Source organism: Microcaecilia unicolor, chromosome 4, assembly GCF_901765095.1.
Source record: "Microcaecilia unicolor chromosome 4, aMicUni1.1, whole genome shotgun sequence".
In the NCBI taxonomy this organism is placed as follows: domain Eukaryota; kingdom Metazoa; phylum Chordata; class Amphibia; order Gymnophiona; family Siphonopidae; genus Microcaecilia; species Microcaecilia unicolor.
In genome coordinates this window covers 275,796,969-275,817,097 of record NC_044034.1, presented here as the reverse complement: position 1 = coordinate 275,817,097, position 20,129 = coordinate 275,796,969, and the positions used below count along the sequence as shown (strand labels likewise).

At 41.2% G+C, this 20,129-nt stretch overlaps 1 protein-coding gene across 2 annotated transcripts in view; it reads left to right on the top strand.

Annotated features, from left to right (window-relative positions):
* Positions 1-17,752, top strand: part of EGFL6 (EGF like domain multiple 6) — a 76,536-nt gene extending 58,784 nt beyond the window's left edge. Inside the window, exons 9-12 of one of the 2 annotated variants that reach the window (XM_030199586.1) lie at positions 3,177-3,254; positions 7,859-7,954; positions 8,723-8,985; positions 17,313-17,752. In XM_030199586.1, coding sequence (XP_030055446.1) covers positions 3,177-3,254; positions 7,859-7,954; positions 8,723-8,985; positions 17,313-17,423 — 548 coding nt within the window. In that variant the 3' untranslated portion in view covers positions 17,424-17,752. The remainder of the gene's footprint in view (positions 1-3,176; positions 3,255-7,858; positions 7,955-8,722; positions 8,986-17,312) is intronic. The other variant, XM_030199587.1, reaches the window with a different exon arrangement.
* The last annotated feature ends 2,377 nt before the right edge of the window (positions 17,753-20,129 follow it).

Genomic DNA, 20,129 nt, shown 5'->3' with positions numbered 1-20,129 from the left:
ATGGCGGCATGCTAAGTTCCTCATGAGAGCTCTCTCTATGCTAGCTGTGTCAATTTCGGACTTTTCTCCCTTTCTTCTAAATAATTATGCCTCACACTAAATGGAAGGGCTCAGTGAAGGTCGGTACCCCGACGACCAGAACATCATCACCCACGCAACAGAGCATTGAAAGATTTACTATGAGGCATCCCACCATGCAATGAAACAGGCCAGTGATTATAAAAATAAAGGTTGTTTATTTACAAGTAACTATGAATTATATACAATTACATGAGAATGCAAGGAAATGACAAAGATGTTCTTATCAGAAAATTAGTTCAGAGTAAATTATAATTTATTTGGATTTTGCTCACACTTTTTTCAGTAGTAGCTTTGAGTTACATTCAGGTACACTGAATATTTCTCTGTCCCAGGAGGGCTCACAACCTAAGTTGTACCTGAGGCAATGGAGGATTAAGTGATTTGCCCAAGATCACAAGGAGCAGCAATGGGATTTGAACCGGCCACCTCTAGATTTCAAGACAGTTGTGCTAACCACTAGGCCACTCCTCCACTAATGCACATTAAACCCTACAGTAGACCTCTAGTTTGGCCTCTTATCTTAACCCATTAGCAATAACATAGCAATTATACGACCTGAATGTAGATGGGGCACCAGATGATCAACAGTATGCAGAAGATCCTCAGATGAGTCTCAGCAGAGCAGGGTAGATTGGGTGACTGGTATAAACCTGAATGATAGCAGTTCAGGTTAGATGGAAAAACCAGCTCCTTTCCTTTGGTTTCAAGTATCTATTTATACAATTCTGGTAGAGACCAAGGTCCTTGGAGCTGGCAAACTCCTCCCCATGTTCTGGATCATCTGACCCATTGAATTATTGCAAAGTCATGCAGCATCAGCAAACTGCAACTCTGGGGTTCTCAGCTCTAGATGGTCTAGTCACATGAATCTTGACCGTGCCTTTATTAACATGTTGTTGCACAGGCTCCAAATTATCTATCACAAACAGTCTTGTTTGTTTCAGATGTTATGATTTGAAGTATCACCATGTTGTCCCATTTACATCATTCTGGAGGGTCAATTTGTTCCAAAAAACAATACACAGATGTCAAAGCTTGCATTGGCTAAGTTGGCAGGGGAATTCCTGCAGTACCTTGCCAAGTCATGCTAATCTGGCTCCATGTCTGTAATGCAATCTTCCAAAGAAGTTTCCATTAGCCAGACTCTGAATTGAAGTGCCATATATTGTAATACTATAGAGTAGTGCTGTAAGTGCTATATAGTGCTATGTAATGGGTGTTATTTCTACACTGTGATCTCTTGTATTTAGTGAAAGCTAATTCACTGGAATTCACTTAGAAGAAAAGCAGATAAGTACTGGACTGCCTCAGGGATTGATTCTAGGACTGATTCTGTTCAATGTCTTTGTGCATCATATTGCTGAAGGGTTAGAAGGAAAAGTTTGCTTTTTTGCAGATGACACAAAGATTTGCAAAACAGTGAACATATGAGAGAGAGTAGACAACATGAGAAGTAATCTACAAAATTAAAAGCATGGGCTGTGCTTTACAGTTAAGCTTTAATATGAAGAAATACAGAGTGGTATATTTTGGGTGCAGTCAGAGGAGAGAGGCAAATGTGCATGGACCAAGAGAGGAGTCGGGATGGGGGGGAAAGTATCTCAGGATCTCAAAAAACAATGCAAAAAGGCTGTGACCAAAGCCAGATGAATTTAAGCTGCATAGAAAGAGGCAAAACCAGCAGAAGGGAGGAGGTTATAAGGCCCCTGTACAAGTCATTGGTGAGGTTCCTCTTGGAGTAATGTGTTACATTTTGGAGGCCATATCTCACTAAGAATATAACAACATTTGAAGTTATTCAGAAGAAGGCAACCAAAATGTTATGGAGTCTGTGCCAGAGATGTATGAGAAGAGACTTGACCTGAATATGTATACCACTCAGGAAAGGAGGGACAGCGGTGATATGATACAGACAGGTATTAATGAACAAACAAATCTTTTTCAAACATAGGGACGCCATAGAGCTAGAGGGCATGAAATGATGCAGCAAGAAGGTAAACTTAAAATCAACATCAGGAGATACTTTTTCTCAAAAAGGGTGGTGGATGCCTGGAATGCCCTCCCAGTGGAGGTAGGGGGGGGGACTAAAGCTGATGACATTCAAAAAGGCATGGGACAGACAAAGATGATCCTTATATAACAAGAGGATAGAATCTAGACAAAACACAAATCACTTTCACACTTCAAAAAAGACATGGAGGGGTAACGTGCATGGAGCAGCAGGTATAACTCTAGTCACCTTGCTGGGTAGTCTAGGTGGACCATGCCAGTCTTTATCTGCTATTATTTACTATGTTATTAAGTCACTATGTTCTTCTGCCTATGAAGGATGACATCACTGTAAATAGATGTTCCATTCCCTCTTTCAAGATAAATCCTCCTTACCTTGTTATTTATTTATTTATTTATGTATGTATGTATGTATTCATTCAGTTTTATAGCCTGTCATCCCAACTGCCACCAGAACGGGTTACATACTTACATTCATAATAAGATAACACAATACAAGCATAACAATAAAATAATATTTAAAACAATCTGCCAACTTAACGGAATAAATCAATCCATCAATTTTCAATTAAAACAAATGAGTTTTTACAGCCTAACAAAAACTTAAAAGATCATTGATAGATCTCATATCAGGATCACAGCCTATTCCACAGCCAGATCAAAAAGTAGGAGTAAGCTTGAGCAAACTCCATCTGAAGAGACCTTGAAGAAGGCAGGAGAAAACGTCTCTTGCTCTGGGAATGCAGCAACCACATTGGAATGTAAACTGGTAGCTTATACATAAGTCCTGCAATTCTGCTGTTTTAATATTATTTCTAACATATAGCACTACTCCTCCTCCCTTTCTTCCTACCCTGTCCTTCCAAAATACATTGCATTCTGGTAAAACTATATTCCAGTCATGGCTCTGTGTGAACCACATCTCCATGACCACTACTAAATCCAAGTCAAGCTCTTCCATCAGAACCTTATTTCCCATACTATGGGCATTAAAATACATACTGCTGCCCTTTCCCCCCATTTCTGTAGAGTAGAAAAGTTTTTTTCCAGCTCCCTGGCAGTATTACTGACAAATATTTAATTAGCTCTGCAGGTGAAAGAAGAAGCTGCCTCTCATCCTCTTGTGACTCACAAAAGCATTTCAGCATCAAAGCCGGATGAAGGTAATATATCGTTTCTCTGTGCACTTTTGGAAGACAATTTCACCTGCTTAAAAGGACAATTTGAAAGCTGTCCCATTTGTATGAGGGTGAATGTGAACACGTGTGCATTTGCCCACACTCAACAGAGATGTCCCTGGGGCAGGCTGAGGGCAGGGATTGCTAACAATGATCATAGATTTGTATTTTCAAAACTATGCATGCTTATTTTATTTATTTATTACATTTGTATCCCACATTTTCCCACCTAATTGCAGGCTCAATGTGCCTTACATAGTACCGTAAACACGATCGCCAATTCCGGTATGAACAAATACAGAGTGATGTAGTGATAGAATAAAGTTCATGTGTGACAGACACATTAGGGAATCGTAAAGGGGAAGTGTTAATTTATGTCCACTACTAGCTTTGGTTTTGTTGTGTTGCAGTTGTTCAAGTATTTAAGTTAGGTTGATGGGGTATGCCTTTTTGAACAGGTTGGTTTTTAGTAATTTCCGGAAGTTTAGGTGGTCATAAGTTGTTTTCACGGCATTAGGTAATGCGTTCCATAGTTATGTGCTTATGTAGGAGAAGCTGGATGCATAAGATGATTTGTATTTGAGTCCTTTGCAGCTTGGGTAGCGGAGATTTAGGTATGATTGTGTTGTACCTGTTGTGTTTCTACACGGTAGGTCTATGAGGTCTGTCATGTATCCCGGGGCAGCGTAGTAGATAATTTTATGAACCATAGTACAGATTTTGAACACGATTCGTTCTTTGATTGAGAGCCAGTGCAGTTGTTCTCGTAGGGGTTTGGCGCTTTCGAACTGCATTTTTCCAAATATAAGCCTAGCTGCCGTGTTTTGGGCAGTTTGAAGTTTCTTTATAATTTGTTCTTTGCATCCCGCATAGATTCCATTGCAGTACTCTACATGGCTTAGCACCATAGTTTGTATCAGGTTACGAAATGTTTCCCTTGGGAAGAAAGGTTTCATGCATTTGAATTTCCACATTGAGTGGAACATTTTCTTTGTTGTAGATTTCACTTGGCTCTCTAGCGTGAGGTTTCAGTCGATAATAACTCCGAGAATTTTCAAGCTGTCTAAGATTGGGAGACAAGATAGATGCAAGATTTTTGGGTACTTTTTTTTCTTAGGTTTTCAAAGATCACAGTTTAAAAGTACCTACAAATTTTGCAACAAATGTTTCTCTGCCCTTGCTCCACTTGCCTTCTGTGTTTCCACTAAACAAATAGAACTAGATTCTACATATGGCACTGAAAAAATCAGTGCAGAAAAAAGAACACTTAATGCTATTCTATAAACCGTGCCTAATGTTAGACGTGGTTTATAGAATACTAGTGGAACCCAGCCCGTTTCCTCAACAATGAAACGGGCCCTAGAAAGGCTCTCTTGTAAGCGATTTTTTGTCTCTCCCTTGCCCTCCCCTCCATGTCCAGCGATTCTCCTCTTTCCTGCCCTCCCATCTGTGTCCTGCGATTCTCTTCTCTCCTGTCCTCTCCTTTCATCCCATCTCATCCATGTCCATCGATTCTGCTCTGCTGTGCCCTGTCCTCCCCTCGATGTGCCGCGATTCTCTCTTTCTTTGTACCTCATCATTTTTTGGCTGGCCTGGCTGGCTTCCCTTCTGTTGGTAACATCCTGACATCAGCTCGCCTCCAGCGTTCCCTTCCCTCTCACTGTTCCGTCCTCTGACGTCATTACGTTTTGACAATGTCGCTTTCGGCACCTAATCACAACACCTCTACTCAGGAAATCTAGACTACCCCAACTTGACATTTCGTCCTTTAGATTGTAAGCTCTTCTGAGCAGGGACCGTCCTTAGTTATTAATTTGTACAGCGCTGCGTAACCCTAGTAGCACTCTAGAAATGTTAAGTAGTAGTAGTAGTACTGGTAATATCTATTAATGAATGTCTCCTCCAATTTTGATATGGCATACTGTGAAGCCATTCTAGTGACCATAATCTGTAAAGCTCAGGTAGTTGTAGGTTAGGATGAATTCAGTTTCTGTTGTGTATTCATGATCCAGGGAATTTGTCTTTAGGAATTTGTAACATGCTGCTATGCCATCTATATAAGAGATTTTGCTGTACAATGATTCCACATCCACTGTAACAGGGAGTATGGTAGGAGGTAGTTGCTGCTTAGAAAGTGTTACAGACTCAATCAGAAAAGGTCACTTACAAACATCTGGAAATTTACAAGCATCCTCCACACATTAAAAAAAGAAATACAGCCAAGTTATATGATACCACTGCATTTGCTCTGGCTCATAAGAGAGGAATAAACAATTTAAAACTGTAACAGGATCCTTTAAACAAAAATGCTACTGCTCCAAAATCATCCCCAGGGAAACTGGTATCCTCAGTCAAAATACCTAAGAGAAACTTACTACAATACAAGAAAAGGAAAACCATGGAAAATGTATATGTACCTGTTGTAACATACAGGAGACAGCACAAAGCAAACAGAGAAGGTAATACAGCATACACAGAAAGTATAAAAACAAAGAAAGCACAACTGGACCTTCAAGACTGAGACAACAGGAGTCCTTTATTAAGAAGAGACCCGACAGGCCATGTTTCGAACACATATAATATGGAGTAACATAAACATAAAGGTAAAAATAAAGAATTAGCATTATTTTTTTTTAATATTATTTTCCTAAAAAAATATAATAAATTAAACTGAACATAAAAAATATATACGAGTAATAAGAGACATCACCATAGGAAATCTGTATAAAAGAGACATTGCAACATGCTTGAAAAATTAAAAAAAATTTTTTAGAAAAGTATAATTCAAAAACGAGCATAAAAATGACATTCAATCAATAAGTAATAAATAATTTAGAAAAAACATTCAAAACATCAATCTTCAGAGACCAAATACATAGATGAGATAAATATCCATATCCATTTAGAACAAATGATAAATCCAATTGACAAGTACAGTTGTGAATATGAATTTAACTTGCTCAACAATACTTAATTGTGTGCCATATTCGCTATAAATATAATGAAGATCTATTGGAGACATCTATATACTGAGGTTCTTTTAGGAAAATCCTTAATGAATTGATAGATGGATGGGTGACCATTATGTTAATTTTAACAAAAGAAGTAGAACGAATTCTTACCGAAGTGTAATTGCGAGGTATATACAGAATGGGGAAATTCAAATCCTATAGAGAGAGGGGAAATATCAGCAGGAGCTAAAAGCAGGAAATGCATAGTGTGACATCTTTTAGTGCAGCATGCCAAGTCTGAATCTAAAGTGGATCTATTGTTAACAATACCGTAGTTATCAAGTTTTATAACTCGAATATGGTATCTAAGATATCCATTTACATTTGTTAAGTTTTAGAAACGGGAAACTGATATTATAGAATTTAGGCTTAAGATATTGCATCTGTGATGAAAACAAGTATCAACAGTGATTCTGCATCCCGCGTTGCTATAAGTATTGCAAAATGGCATGTTGGGAAAAAACATAAAGTGATTCCATGATTCAATTACAATGATATTAAATGTGTGTTTACTGCGCGGCAAAGAAGGAGTCTGAGAATTAATCTTAACAAGGTAAATGTCAACAGCAGCCTTAATCATTAATTTATAACAGTTTGTTAAAGCACGTTGGGTTAAAATGCTAGGTCCACAGGAATCTAAAAGCAATGATATCGTGCAAACATCCACACAGAGCAAAATAATTCTTAACCTACCAGCAAGCTTGGTGATACTTATAAGGACGCCTTCAGTAAAATATATATACGCAGTCAAAGTAAATATTAACCGTCTAGAGCTTACCCCAAACAGAAGAAATAAAATCTTTGGGAAAACATCGTCTGTCAGCAACGACAGCCACGATACTTTTATGAAACTCCTTTAGTAACGCTGTCGGTCAGATAAAAAGCCGCCAAAGTAAACAAAATGGACTTTGCTTGTCTTTTAAACCAGGAGAATGGCGCCAGAGGTAGTGACGTAAAAGGTGACATACGAAATGATGACATAGTGGCTGATCAATGTAGTGTCTGATCGAACGTGTCTTTAGGCAACATAAATTATATGAGCTAATTGATTTAACCAATACTACTCCTTTGAAGTATGGATGACACAAGTGTGTGAAAATGCAGAGGGTAAATAGGCCAAAAAATGGCATGGCCATGCAATAGCACATTGCACTGACCAAGTACTACCGGGTTAGTGCCGTGCTGAAAAATGGCTATTTTCCGTAGCGTGGCAAATACCACATGTCAGAGCTGGAACTACCACCGGTGCCCGCGTTGGGCCAGTGGTAGTTCCAGATTTGCGTGCGGTAAGCCTGCGTTGGGTTTACTGCCACTCTGTACAACGGCCCCTATGGTTCTTGTGATTAGGAAACTCGTTTTTATTTGAAAAGTAATCCATAATAAGCCTCCACCCTTGAAAGAGACAGATAATTAAATATGTTTCAAGAAGTCTTTAAAATCTCTTTGCACATTTGCGTGTGGGTTTCTTTAATATGCAAGGGTCCTGTTTTTTGTTCTGAAAAGACTGTCTATAGAAGCAAGGCACACTTAAGAAAAATGAATGTTCCACAATAAAGCATACAACATTTTTATTTTCAGATATGCTCATTGACTGCAGCTTTGACCAAGGGGCATGTGACTGGAAACAGAATACTGAAGATGATTTTGATTGGAATTCTGCTGATCGAGATAACGGTAGTTCTTAGCATAAGCTTTCCATGTTACTCTATGCGCCAGCATATGTGTGGGCGTTCACTGGAGGCAGGAAATAATATATTATACTAGAAGGGTGGCCTACTAATTGTCAGTGGTCCTAATAGTATACGTAACAAGGTAGCAGTTGAGAATCCTTTCTGTCTGTTTTCACAATTCATTTAGACATCACCTCTCATGCCCAATGTTTAATTTTTAAATGTCATTGTTTCTAGTCAGGAGTTTTGAAAAATCTACAAAGCGTTTTGCAGAAAAAGATGTTCCACTTTTGAATTACCTTCTTTTGTTAATCTTAAAATATTTGGAGGGGCAGTTGGACCTAATGACTGTATCGCCACCAGAGCTGGTGGAAGGATATCAGACATCAAAGGCAAACCTTCAACTTTGACCTCCCACCCCCTATTTTTAACTAAGATTTTGATAATTAAACTCAGCAATCATGATCACCCCATCATTACTCTTCCCACAACAATCCTGTATAAAACGGACATCATATAGTACTTTACTTTGTATATATTTACATAATGGGGCCAAAATGTATTCAGATAGCAGCAATTCTCAACTGCTATTAAACAAATTGAACCAGTTAGGAGGTCCACATAAATAGCCATACTAACCTGGGTGAATTTCTTGAAAAAGGCAAAGAATAAACAATGAAGAAAATAAAGAAAAGAGACCTAGAAATAAAAATCACAACAGTGAAATACTGACAGTAAAATTCAACAGAATGCATTCTTTTCTTTGTAACAGGTGTCGGATATTACATGGCAGTTCCTGCTTTTGTGGGACACAGGCGAGATGTTGGTCGCCTAAAGCTTTCCCTCACTGACCTCAGACCAGCCAGCAACTTCTGTCTGATTTTCTCTTACCGGCTTGCTGGAGAGAAAGTAGGGAGACTCCGGGTGTTTATAGACAAAAGCAACATTCCTGTCTGGGAACACAGAGGCAGCAAGGAAGGGTGGGAGATTGCAAAGATTGAAGTACCAGCTTCCAGTTCCAAGACAACCAAGAATGTAAGTGCAAGCACAAGACCCCTTTTTACAGACACAAGACTGTATTGAATTAAGTGTTGATACCACTGCTGATGTGGTAATCATAGTAACATAGTAGATGACGGCAGAAAAAGACCTGCATGGTCCATCCAGTCTGCCCATGACAAACTCATATGTGTATACCTTACCTTGAATTTGTACCTGTCCTTTTCAGGGCACAGACCATATAAGTCTGCCCAGCAGTATTTCCCGCCTCCCAACCACCAGTCCCGCCTCCCATCACCGGCTCTGTTACAGACCGTATAAGTCTGCCCTCCCCTATCCTCGCCTCCCAACCACCACCCCCTCTTCCCCCCAACTGCTCCGCCACCCAATTTCAGCTAAGCTTCTGAGGATCCACTCCTTCTGCACAGGATTCCTCTATGCATATCCCACGCATGTTTGAACTCCGTTACCGTTTTCATCTCCACCACCTCCCGCGGGAGGGCATTCCAAGCGTCCACCACCCTCTCCGTGAAAAAATACTTCCTGACATCTTTCCTGAGTCTGCCCCCCTTCAATCTCATTTCATGTCCTCTCGTTCTACCGCCTTCCCATCTCCGGAAAAGATTCATTTGCGGATTAATACCTTTCAAATATTTGAACGTCTGTATCATATCACCCCTGTTCCTCCTTTCCTCCAGGGTGTACATGTTCAGGTCAGCAAGCCTGTTGCAGCATATTGTTGTACAATCAGGAGGTATCTAGTAGTTATAAACTAGTTTCTTCCACCAAGGAAAATAATAATGGATTTTATAAAGACAAACTGAATGAAGAAATAACACAATGAACCAAGTAAAAATAAAACCCCGTCACTATACTTGTTCTTTACTTACAATTCAGTGCTTTGTGCCTTGACACTATAATATTTATTTATTTGGATTTTGCTTGCACCTTTTCAGTAGTAGCTCAAGGTGAGTTATATTTGGTCTCACAATCTAAGTTTGTACCTGAGGTAATGGATGGTTAAGGGGTTCTTTTACTGAGGCATGCCAAAAAATGGGTTGTGGTAGTGTAGGCGTGTGTTTTGGGCACGTGCAGATCCATTTTTCAGCGTGCCTGTAAAAAAGGCCTTTTTAAATTTTTGCCAAAAATGGACATGCAGCAAAATAAACATTGGTGGGCATCCATTTTGGGTCTGAGACCTTATCACTAGTCACTGACTTAGTGGTAAAGTCTCACGCGGTAACTGTGCGGTAACCATCTACGTGTGTAGAATGACAATTATCGCCCGTTTTCCTGCGCACGTAAAAAATGAAATTACTGCCCAGGCCTTGTGGTAGCTCCAAATTGATGCGCTTTGGGCATGCATATGTCACGGGGTCAGGAGTAGTGAGCCCTTGGTAGGGTTACCATATGGCTCCAGAAAAAGGAGGACGGATTGAGCCAGCCGGGTTTTACTTCCATTGCTTTCAATGGAAAGCAATTGCCAATGGAAGTAAAACCCGGCTGGCGCAATTGCTTTCCATTGAAAGCAATGGAAGTAAAACCCGGCTGGCTCAATCCGTCCTCCTTTTTCTGGAGCCATATGGTAACCCTAGCCCTTGGGCCACTGCCAGCGACCGGCAGCAGCAGGCGAACCACCCAAACAGGAAACGAGGCTGAAAACAGACAGGGCTGGTACAAGCAGGACCGGAACAAGCAGGATTGGAACTGAAGCTGTAGGTAGGCAGGGCTGGAATAAGCAGGACTGGAACAACAGGACTGGAGCTGAAGCTGTAGATAGACAGGGCTGGAGCAAGCAAGGTTAGAACTGAAGCTGAAGACTTGCAGGACTGGAACAAGCAGGGTTGGAATAGAAGTTGAAGACTGGCAGGACAAGAACTAGCAGGGCTGGAACTGCAACAAACACACACAGACGAAAACTCATCTGAAGACCTCTGTTGCAAAGGCAAAGCCTGAAAGTTCCCAGGTGCTTAATAAAGGCATTTACTGATGATGTCACAAGTAAGAGTGAGGCTTGGATCAAGAACACAAGAACACAGCTTGGCTGCAGGAACCCCAAAGCAAGTCTGGAATGCTGGAACATCAGAATCAGGGCCGGTCCTAGGGTCTCTGGTGCCCCCCTGCAGTTGCCCCCCCCCCCCCGCCCCCGTCTAGCATCTCCTTTCTCTCTTCTCCCTCCCTCTTCTCCCACCCTGCCCCCTATTTCAGCCCAGTGCCTTAAAAGGTGAAGAACAAGTTGAAGAACACTGGTCGTGACATCAACACCAGAACCAGCACCTAACCCGTGGACGACCACACGTCCCCCTGGAGCCAAGGCTGTGGAGAGACTAGGGAGCCAACTCGAGAAGTAACCCATGCACGGGAAACTTTGACAGCATACTCTTGAGCTGCAGCGGCACTGCTTCCAGCAAGGACGCCATATCCAAGTAAGCACCGCAGCCTCCTGGTGACAGTGATACCTACATGTGGGATAACCCTTGGGAAACAAGAAACCTAGGCAGAAAAAGAAACTGCGGGCTACCTAGACCCACAAACACAAACACTTCAGATTCTCACACATACACACACACTCTAGAAAAAAAAATCTCACTACTGGCGAATCTGACCTGGCTGGGTGATACACAGATCCTGAGATTAACTACAGCTTGATTCCCTCCTGTACCTTAACATACTTCAAAATGGCCAATATAGAGACATGGGTTTTCTACTACATGATAATAATATGGATAATAGGGTTAAAAGCTGCCTCGCCCAATGAATGGAACAAAATCCCTGTACGCATTTCTGTCAGACTACGCTCCCACCATCAATTGGAAGAGCCAAACTACAATTCTCACAACAAAACAGAGACCAAAATAACAATCAATAGCAAAAGGTTAAGCCTGAACAACAATAAACATGACCACAATCTCAAAAAAGATAGACAACACAGACAATTACAAACTGTTAAGCACACCAACATCAAATATGAAACATACGTTTCAATTCTCATAGGATACATAAATGTGAGGTTGGTGGTTAATAAGTCAGTGATACTTAGAGACGGAATAGAAATGGAACTAGGGTTATTGCTCATAACTGAAATATGGCTACACCTCAAAGATGACCCAGTACTGCTTGACATCTGCCCACTGGGATATAAAACAGTACATATCAACAGAACTAAAGAGAAGGGAGGTGGGGTTGCATTAACATACAAATCCTTCTTCACAGTTGCCTACAGCTAAACATATATCCTTTGCAATTGGCATGCAAAATCACTGATACTACACAAAAATAACTGGTCAACTATCGGGCTCATTTTCAAAAGAGAAAAACGTCCAAAAAGTGGCATAAGTCTGCATTTGGATGTTTTTCTCACGAACTGTATTCAGGGTGGAACTTGGGCGTTCCTAAGACTTAGACGTTTTTCAGCCATAATGGAACAAAACAAAACCGTCCAGGACTAAAACTTAGATGTTTTGAGCTAGACCTGTTTTTATTACGAATAAGGCACAGAAAGGTACCCTAAATAGGTGGAGGAGTGGCCTAGTGGTTAGAGCACTGGTCTTGCAATCCAGAGGTGGCTAGTTCAAATCCCACTGCTGCTCCTTGTGATCCTGGGTAACTCACTTAACCCTCTATTGCCTCAGGTACAAACTTAGACTGTGAGCCCTCCTGGGACAGAGAAATATCCAGAGTACCTGAATGTAACTCACCTTGAGCTACTACTGAAAAAGGTGTGAGCAAAATCTAAATAAATAACCAGATGTCCACTGGAAAGAATCAGAAATGACCTCTCCTTATTCCCCCAGTGGTCACTACCCCCCTCCCACCCCCATAAAATGTGATGAAAAACATTACTTACCACCCTAACATAGTAAATGATGGCAGATAAAGACCTGTACAGTCCATCCAGTCTGCCCAAGATACTTTATATGTATACCTGAGTTTGATTTGTCCTTGCCTTTCTCAGGGCACAGACCATAGAAGTCTGCCCAGCACTGTTCTTGTACTAAGTTCTGAAGCTAACGTCAAAGTCACTTAAAATTTACACTCCAGCCCATCCCTATCTATTCAGTCACGATCAGGGCATAGACTGTAGAAGTCTGCACAGCTTCCATTTTGTTTCCCAATTACCAGCATCGCCACCCAATCTCCGCTAAGATTCCGCGGAACCATTCCTTCTAAACAGGATTCCTTACTAACCTCTATGCCATCCTCAGATGTTATACTCAGGTCCATTACAACAGCATGCAGGTCCCTGGAGTAGTCTAGTGTTGGATGCAGTGCACTGCAGACAGGTGGACCCAGGCTCCTACCCTCCCCCCTACCTAGTACACTTGTGGTGAAAACTGTGAGCCCTCCAAAACTCACCACAAAACCACTGTACCCACATATAGGTGCCCCTTCACCTGTAAGCGCTATGGTAGTGGTGTACAGTTGGGGGTAATGGGTTTTGGGGGGCTCAGCACACAAGGTAAGGGAGCAATGGTGTGATGTGTACCTGGGAGCACTTTCTGAAGTCCACTGCAGTGCCCCCTAGGGTGCCCTATTGCTGTCCTGGGATGTCAAGGGGACCAGTCTACAAAAAATGCTGGCTCCTTCTACATCCCAATGGCTTGATTTTGTGCGTTTTGCACTTGGGCGTTTTTTTTTTTGTTTTTGTTTTTTTAATAGACCGAAAAACAAAACGTCCAAATCACAAAATGTTGTTCGGAACCGTATTTTCGAAAACAAAAGATAGATGTTTTTCTCTTTTGAAAATGACCTTCTCTCCTATTCGGATTTTGGACGTTTTTCGCAAAACGTCCAAAGTCGGACTTAGACGTCATAACGAAAATGTCCCTCCATGCATCATACTGTGTTACCGCCCCCCGCCCAGGAAGCAGACCGTCTGCCAATATTCTGTGACAAAATATCTTCAGCCAAAATGTTACAGACAAAATGTCATGGGGAAAATTGGCATGGACAAAATGGCATCAGAGAAGTTGGTACAGACAAATTGGCATGGACAAAAATTCATGATTACAAAATGACATGGGAGAAATTGGCACAGAGAAAATGGCATGATGACAAATGGCAGCAAGAAATTGGCATTGACAAAAGGTCATGATAACAAAAAATCAGGAGACAAAACGGTATGGACAACTTAAAACCCTCAGTAACACCAAAATGGGACTCGCATATAAATAAAAGCCTCCGGTCGGCATGCATATACCAATACGCAATTTTATAAAAGGCCTTTCGCTCATGTAAAACAAGATTTATGCATGGAATGACCTTTATAAAATGACCCCCCCCCCCCAAGTGCCTATGGGGTCCTTTTACTAAGGTGCAGTGAAAAATGGCCTGCGCTGGTGTAGATGCATGTATTGGACGCACGCAGGTCCATTTTTCAATGTGCTTGCATAAAAGGCCTTTTCTTTTGGCCGAAAATGGATGTGCAGCAAAATAAAAATTGGCGCGCGTCCATTTTGGGCCTGAAACCTTACCGTCACCCGTTGACCTAGCGATAAGGTCTCATGCGTTAAGCGGACGGTAATGGTCTACACGCGTACAATGCCAATTACCGCCCAGTTAGTGCTGCAAGTCGGAAAATTTCCAGGGCACTTAGTGGATGTGCGTAAAAAATTAAATTGCCACCAGGGTCACGCGGTAGCCGGGCAGTAGTTCAAAACTGAGGCATGTAGGACACACGTACGCGCCTACACGGCTTAGTAAAAGGGCCCCTATGTGCCTTCATGGTTTAGCTGTCTTGTTATAAATTTACCCTCTCTATAATGCATGTATGCTTATAACATCAATCTCATACTTCTGAGGACACACTTAGATTTGTTACTCCTTCAAGCAGATACAAGTTTTGTTTTATTTTGTCTTGTTTAGAGCAATAACTGCTTTTAATAGAGTAGGCTCCCTGGTGAAACAGATTTGGACAGATACGGACTGTGTGTTAGGCTGAACTGTTTTATTAAATCAGCTGCAGTACACTGATTAAAGAAACAGGCAGCTTTCCTTAAAACAGTTCAGTTTAACTCTTGTGCCTTGCAACAGTGCTTCTTATTGTGAATTCATCACCAGCCACCGATAAATATATCACCATGTATACATTTGGAAACAGAGGGAAAAAACATTAAGTTCTCACCGGAGCTACAAATCATCATGTGTCTTCTTGACAATATCCAGTGGATTTGGGAGCTTGTTTGCGTTCAGGGTTGTTAGAGACAGAGGGGTGCTGGAAGAGGACTAGGTACTGTGGGCAGCTCTTCCATCTTAGTTTAACAGCTTCAGATACTGCATCAACAGCCATGACAGGGCTTTAGGTGGGCATTCTATTGCATTCAGGAACATAGCTGAAGGATGTCCATAAAGTAAACAAAACCATTAAAAAAATCTTTATGTGTTCCTCAGAAATAATATAACTGCCTGAAACCCCTGGCCGACTTTAAGATTTTTATGCATACAATGTTCTATTATGTATTGTGTTGACACTGTAAGTAGTACACTATTGGGCTCATTTTCGAAAGAGAAGGACGCCCATCTTTCGACAAATCGGAAAATTGGCGTCCTTCCCCAGTGTAGCAAAGGCGGGACTTGGGCATGCCTAACACTTGGACGTCCTTCACCCATAATCGAAAAAAAGAAGGACATCCCTTGGACGTTTGGACTTGGACGTTTTCACCTGGTTGTGTTTTTCTTATGACTAAGGCACAAAAAGGTGCCCGAAATGACCAGATGACCACCGGAGGGAATCGGGGATGACTTCCCCTTACTCCCCCAGTGGTCACTAACCCCCTTCCACCCTCAAAAAATATCTTTCAAAATATTTTGTGCCAGCCTCAGATGTCATACTCAGGTCCATGACAGCAGTATGCAGGTCCCTGGAGCACTTTTAGTGGGTGAGTGCACTTCAGACAGGCGGACCCAGCACCATCTCCCCCTACCTGTTACGTTTGTGGAGGAAACAGCAAGCTCTCCAAAACCCACCACAAATCCACTGTACCCACATCTAGGTGCCCCCCTTCACCCGTAAGGGCCATTGTAGTGGTGTACAGTTGGGTGTAGTGGGTTGGAGGGCTCAGCACACAAGGTAATGGAGCTTTGTACCTGAGAGCAATTTATGAAGTTTAGTGCAGTGCCCCCTAGGGTGCCTGGTTGGTGTCCTGGCATGTCAGGGGGACCAGTGCACTACAAATGCTGGCTCCTCCCACAATCAAATGGCTTGCATTTGGTCGTTTCTAAGATGGACATGCTTGGTTTTGAAAATCGCCGAAAATCAGAAACGTCCAACTCTAGGGACGACCAAATTTCAGGACTTGTACGTCTCTGACCGTATTATCGAAATGAAAGATGGACGTCCATCTTGTTTCGAAAATACGGGTTTCCCCGCTCCTGGATCAGGATGTTTTGCGAGGACGTCCATATCAAAACTTGGACGTCCCTTTCGAAAATGCCCCTCTATGCCATACTTTGTATTCTTATTTGAATATTTTCCCTGCTGTAATTGCCTATTGCTCATGTTTGATCTATTCTTACTATACACCGCCTTGAGTGAATTCCTTCAATAAGGCGATAAATAAATCCTAATAAATAAATATAGACATGAGCAGACAGTAGACCCTAGATAGTGGAGAACCAGAAGAGGAACAGTGAATGCCATAGTGCCAATAGTACCCTTTCAAGCAGCACATTCACACGGCCCTAAAATAGGGGTTCTTTACCCAGTCTGCAGGACATAGCCAGCCAGTCAGATTTTCAGGATATCCACAATGAATATGCATTAGCTAGATTTGCATGCACTACCTCCATGCAAATCTCTCTTATGCATATTCATTATGGAGATCCTAAAAACCTGACCAGCTAGTTGTACCCCGAGGACTGGTTTGAAAACCACTGACATAAAGTAAGCTGGAGCAGGCTCTCTTTGGCTCATATATGTTGCCTATTCCTAGATCCAGTTAACTTAGGTCTAGAATGAGTGACAATGGGCATATCAAAGCTATTCCAAAAAAATTAAGCATGCCATCCAAACTGGAACAGAGACAACTTAGAAAGCTGGGAAAAGGTTTGAGTTGACAAGCACATCTGAGCCAGAATCAGAACCAACATGCAGTCAGCTTGCTCATCTCTAGGGTGACTGTCTCAAATGCAGCTGAGGAGGTTACTCCAGTTCAGTGAGAAGATCTAGATTCCACGCTCCAGAGGGTTCATGTAGCTCCATAATGATCATTAAGACAAATTACAAGTAATAATGTCTTCATTCATATTGGTCTTCTAATTACCATTTGATCTCAAAATTGACAATAAAATACATGCTTTCCTTGTTCATTTTTAGATGTGAAAAGTAATGGTCTTTTTTTTTTGTTTGTTTTTTTTGGTGGCAGGTCGTCTTTGAGGCAGAACGTGGAAAGGGCAGAGTTGGAGAAATTGGCCTAGATAATGTTTCATTGCTCTTTGGGCCATGCCAAGAAGATCCCTTAAAAGTGGACATCTAAGACCTTTTCTTCTTTTCTCTCATTTCCTTTGTTTACAAGTACTGTATTATTTTATTACACTGTTGAGAAGATAAATAAAAAGGTATACATTAAATTTAACACAACACTGTGAACAGAAAGTGGCATGCAAAGTGAGTGGCCAGTTGGGTACAACTGTTTTGTCCAAAAAAACATTGTAATGCTAACACTGCTGTACTTTTAATTCAAAGTCAGGGTTTATAAACCATGGAGGTATTTTGTGTAGGTCTTTGCATGCAGCTTTGGTTACGTAAAACATCCTGCTAGTTAAAAAAAAATGTTTACTGACCAGATAACTGAATTACCCAGTGGTTTCCAAACCTGGTCCTGGAGGCATCCCAGCCAGTCAGGTATTCAGGATAACCACAGTGAGAGAGATTTACATGCACTGCCTCTATTGCATGCAAATCTATCTCATGAATATTAATTGTGGATATCCTGAAAACCTGACTGGCTGGGGTGCCTCCAGGACCAGGTTTGGGAACCATTGGGAGTACCTCTAAGAATGCTGAGTGATCTTTGCAAACTTATTTAGAACCAATTTATTTCCTCACTGTTTTTGCCTTAGTTATTAAGGAACACCAAAATAAGACTTAGCCTATTAGCTTTTTTAAAAATACAGCTCTCAAAATAGTGGTGAAATTGATTTGATGCTGAGGATTTGTTGACAGTAAGCGGTTTCTTTGTATGTGACACATTTGAGGAGCGTCCTACCGCACCTGGACTATATAGGTTTGATTATATGATGTATTTATGAACTTTTATGATTCAGTCTCTTATATTTAGATCAAATAGCCATTTTTAAAATAAATTAAATTCCACTGCATAAAGAACACAAGCTAGAAGCAATCATTTGCTCTAATGAAGGGAGATTTCCTTAGCAATTGAAGATTATGGTTGTCTCTGTTTACTGCATTTGACCGTAGATCAGTGGATTTAAATTCCCTGATATAATACAGCAAGAAAGTCCACATGATTCTATTCTTTTTTTTTTTCAATCTGGGAGTAATTTTATAAACTGCTGAACATATAAGACAATGTTTTGCACGCTCAAGTAAGCACTTATAAAATTGCCCTGAGCTAGAGGTGCTTTAAAAAAAATACCTACTTTGTGCAATATATCTATAGGTGTTCCTGAGAGCAGAGGATGAGCAGAGCTGAGGCAGGATTGGCAATTAGGTGCCTATTTTAAAGAATATACACATGTGCCAATTCTTACCAGCACAAAGTTACTTCTGCCTCGAAGCAGATGTAACTTGGGGGGGGGGGGGGCTTTGGGAGACACACATATAGGGACATTCTGTAAGCGGGCTCCTTACATTTGCATGTGTAAATGTCCAGAATACCAGCAGTGTCATGGGTAGGTGTACCATTACTCATGTAAGTGGTAGCAAAGCAGTTAAATTCTATTCTGTAAGGGTGCACCTAAGTAGCATAGGGCCAGATTCTGTAAACCGCATCTAAAATATAGAACACATCCAAAAAAAGCACTTAGCACTATTCTATAAACCACACCTAAAGCTAGATGCGGTTTACAGAATAGCGCATAGGGCTGGGAAATGTGCCACCATTTAGGCATGGCCATTTACGCTCCTGAAAACCTGGTTTTAAATACACACGCCTAAATGTAGGTGCACTCCCCTGAATTCTATAACCACATGTGTAAATTTGAGTAACTCACCCGACACGCCCACACTCCTCCCATGGCTGCACCCTCTTTTCAGATACACACGTTAGAATTTATGTGCACCTCTTTTTAGAATACTCCTAAAAAGAAGTGCATGTAAATTTTAATTATTGCCAATTAGTGATAATTGGTTATCAGCCAATTATCATTGCTGATTGGCTCATTAGTCAATTAAGGTGCATGCATAAATTGGGCATCTACCCAATTTAACACATGCTACTTGTCATGCCTTATACAGAATTCGGGAGATAATGTGTAAATACAAGGGGGCATTCACATGGGTAACGTGTGCAACTTACAGAATAGGGAAAGGGAAATGGGACTTGATATACTGCCTTTCTGAGGTTTTTGCAACTACATTCAAAGCAGTTTACATACATCTACTTATTTTGTACCAGGCACAATGGAGGGTTAAGTGACCTGCCCAGAGTCACATGGAGCTACAGTGGGACTTGAACTCAGTTCCCCAGGATCAAAGTCCACTGCACTAACCACTAGGCTACTCCTCCACTCCACACTAGAAGTTACATGCACTTTTGCCACATTTAGGCACTTGTAGTTATCCCAGGTCTGTGGCTGGTGTAGCTGTGGGCATGTTAATGTTAGGCACACTGATGACAGGTTATGCTAATATTGTATAAACAGAATCTGTGCACCCAGATTTATTTATTTACTTCTTTATGCATTCTTCTATCCCACTATTTTCCAAAAACAAGTTTTGGTTCAAAGTGGCTTACAATTTTACAGTTACACTTTTACAGTTAGGTGAAGTTTCAATTAGAAGGTGTTCTTGGACATATAGTTTGTGTTGTTATAGAATTTTTTGAAAAGGTAGGTTTTCAGTTCTTTTCTGAACTATAGGTACTTAGTGATGCTTCCTATGGTCTTGGGTTTTGAATTCCACCATTTGGAGCCTAGATAGCTAAATCCGTCCATGTAGATGGTTTTGTAGATTGTGTTTCTGCAGTTTGGTAGGTGAAGTAGGTAGCCTCTGGTTTCTG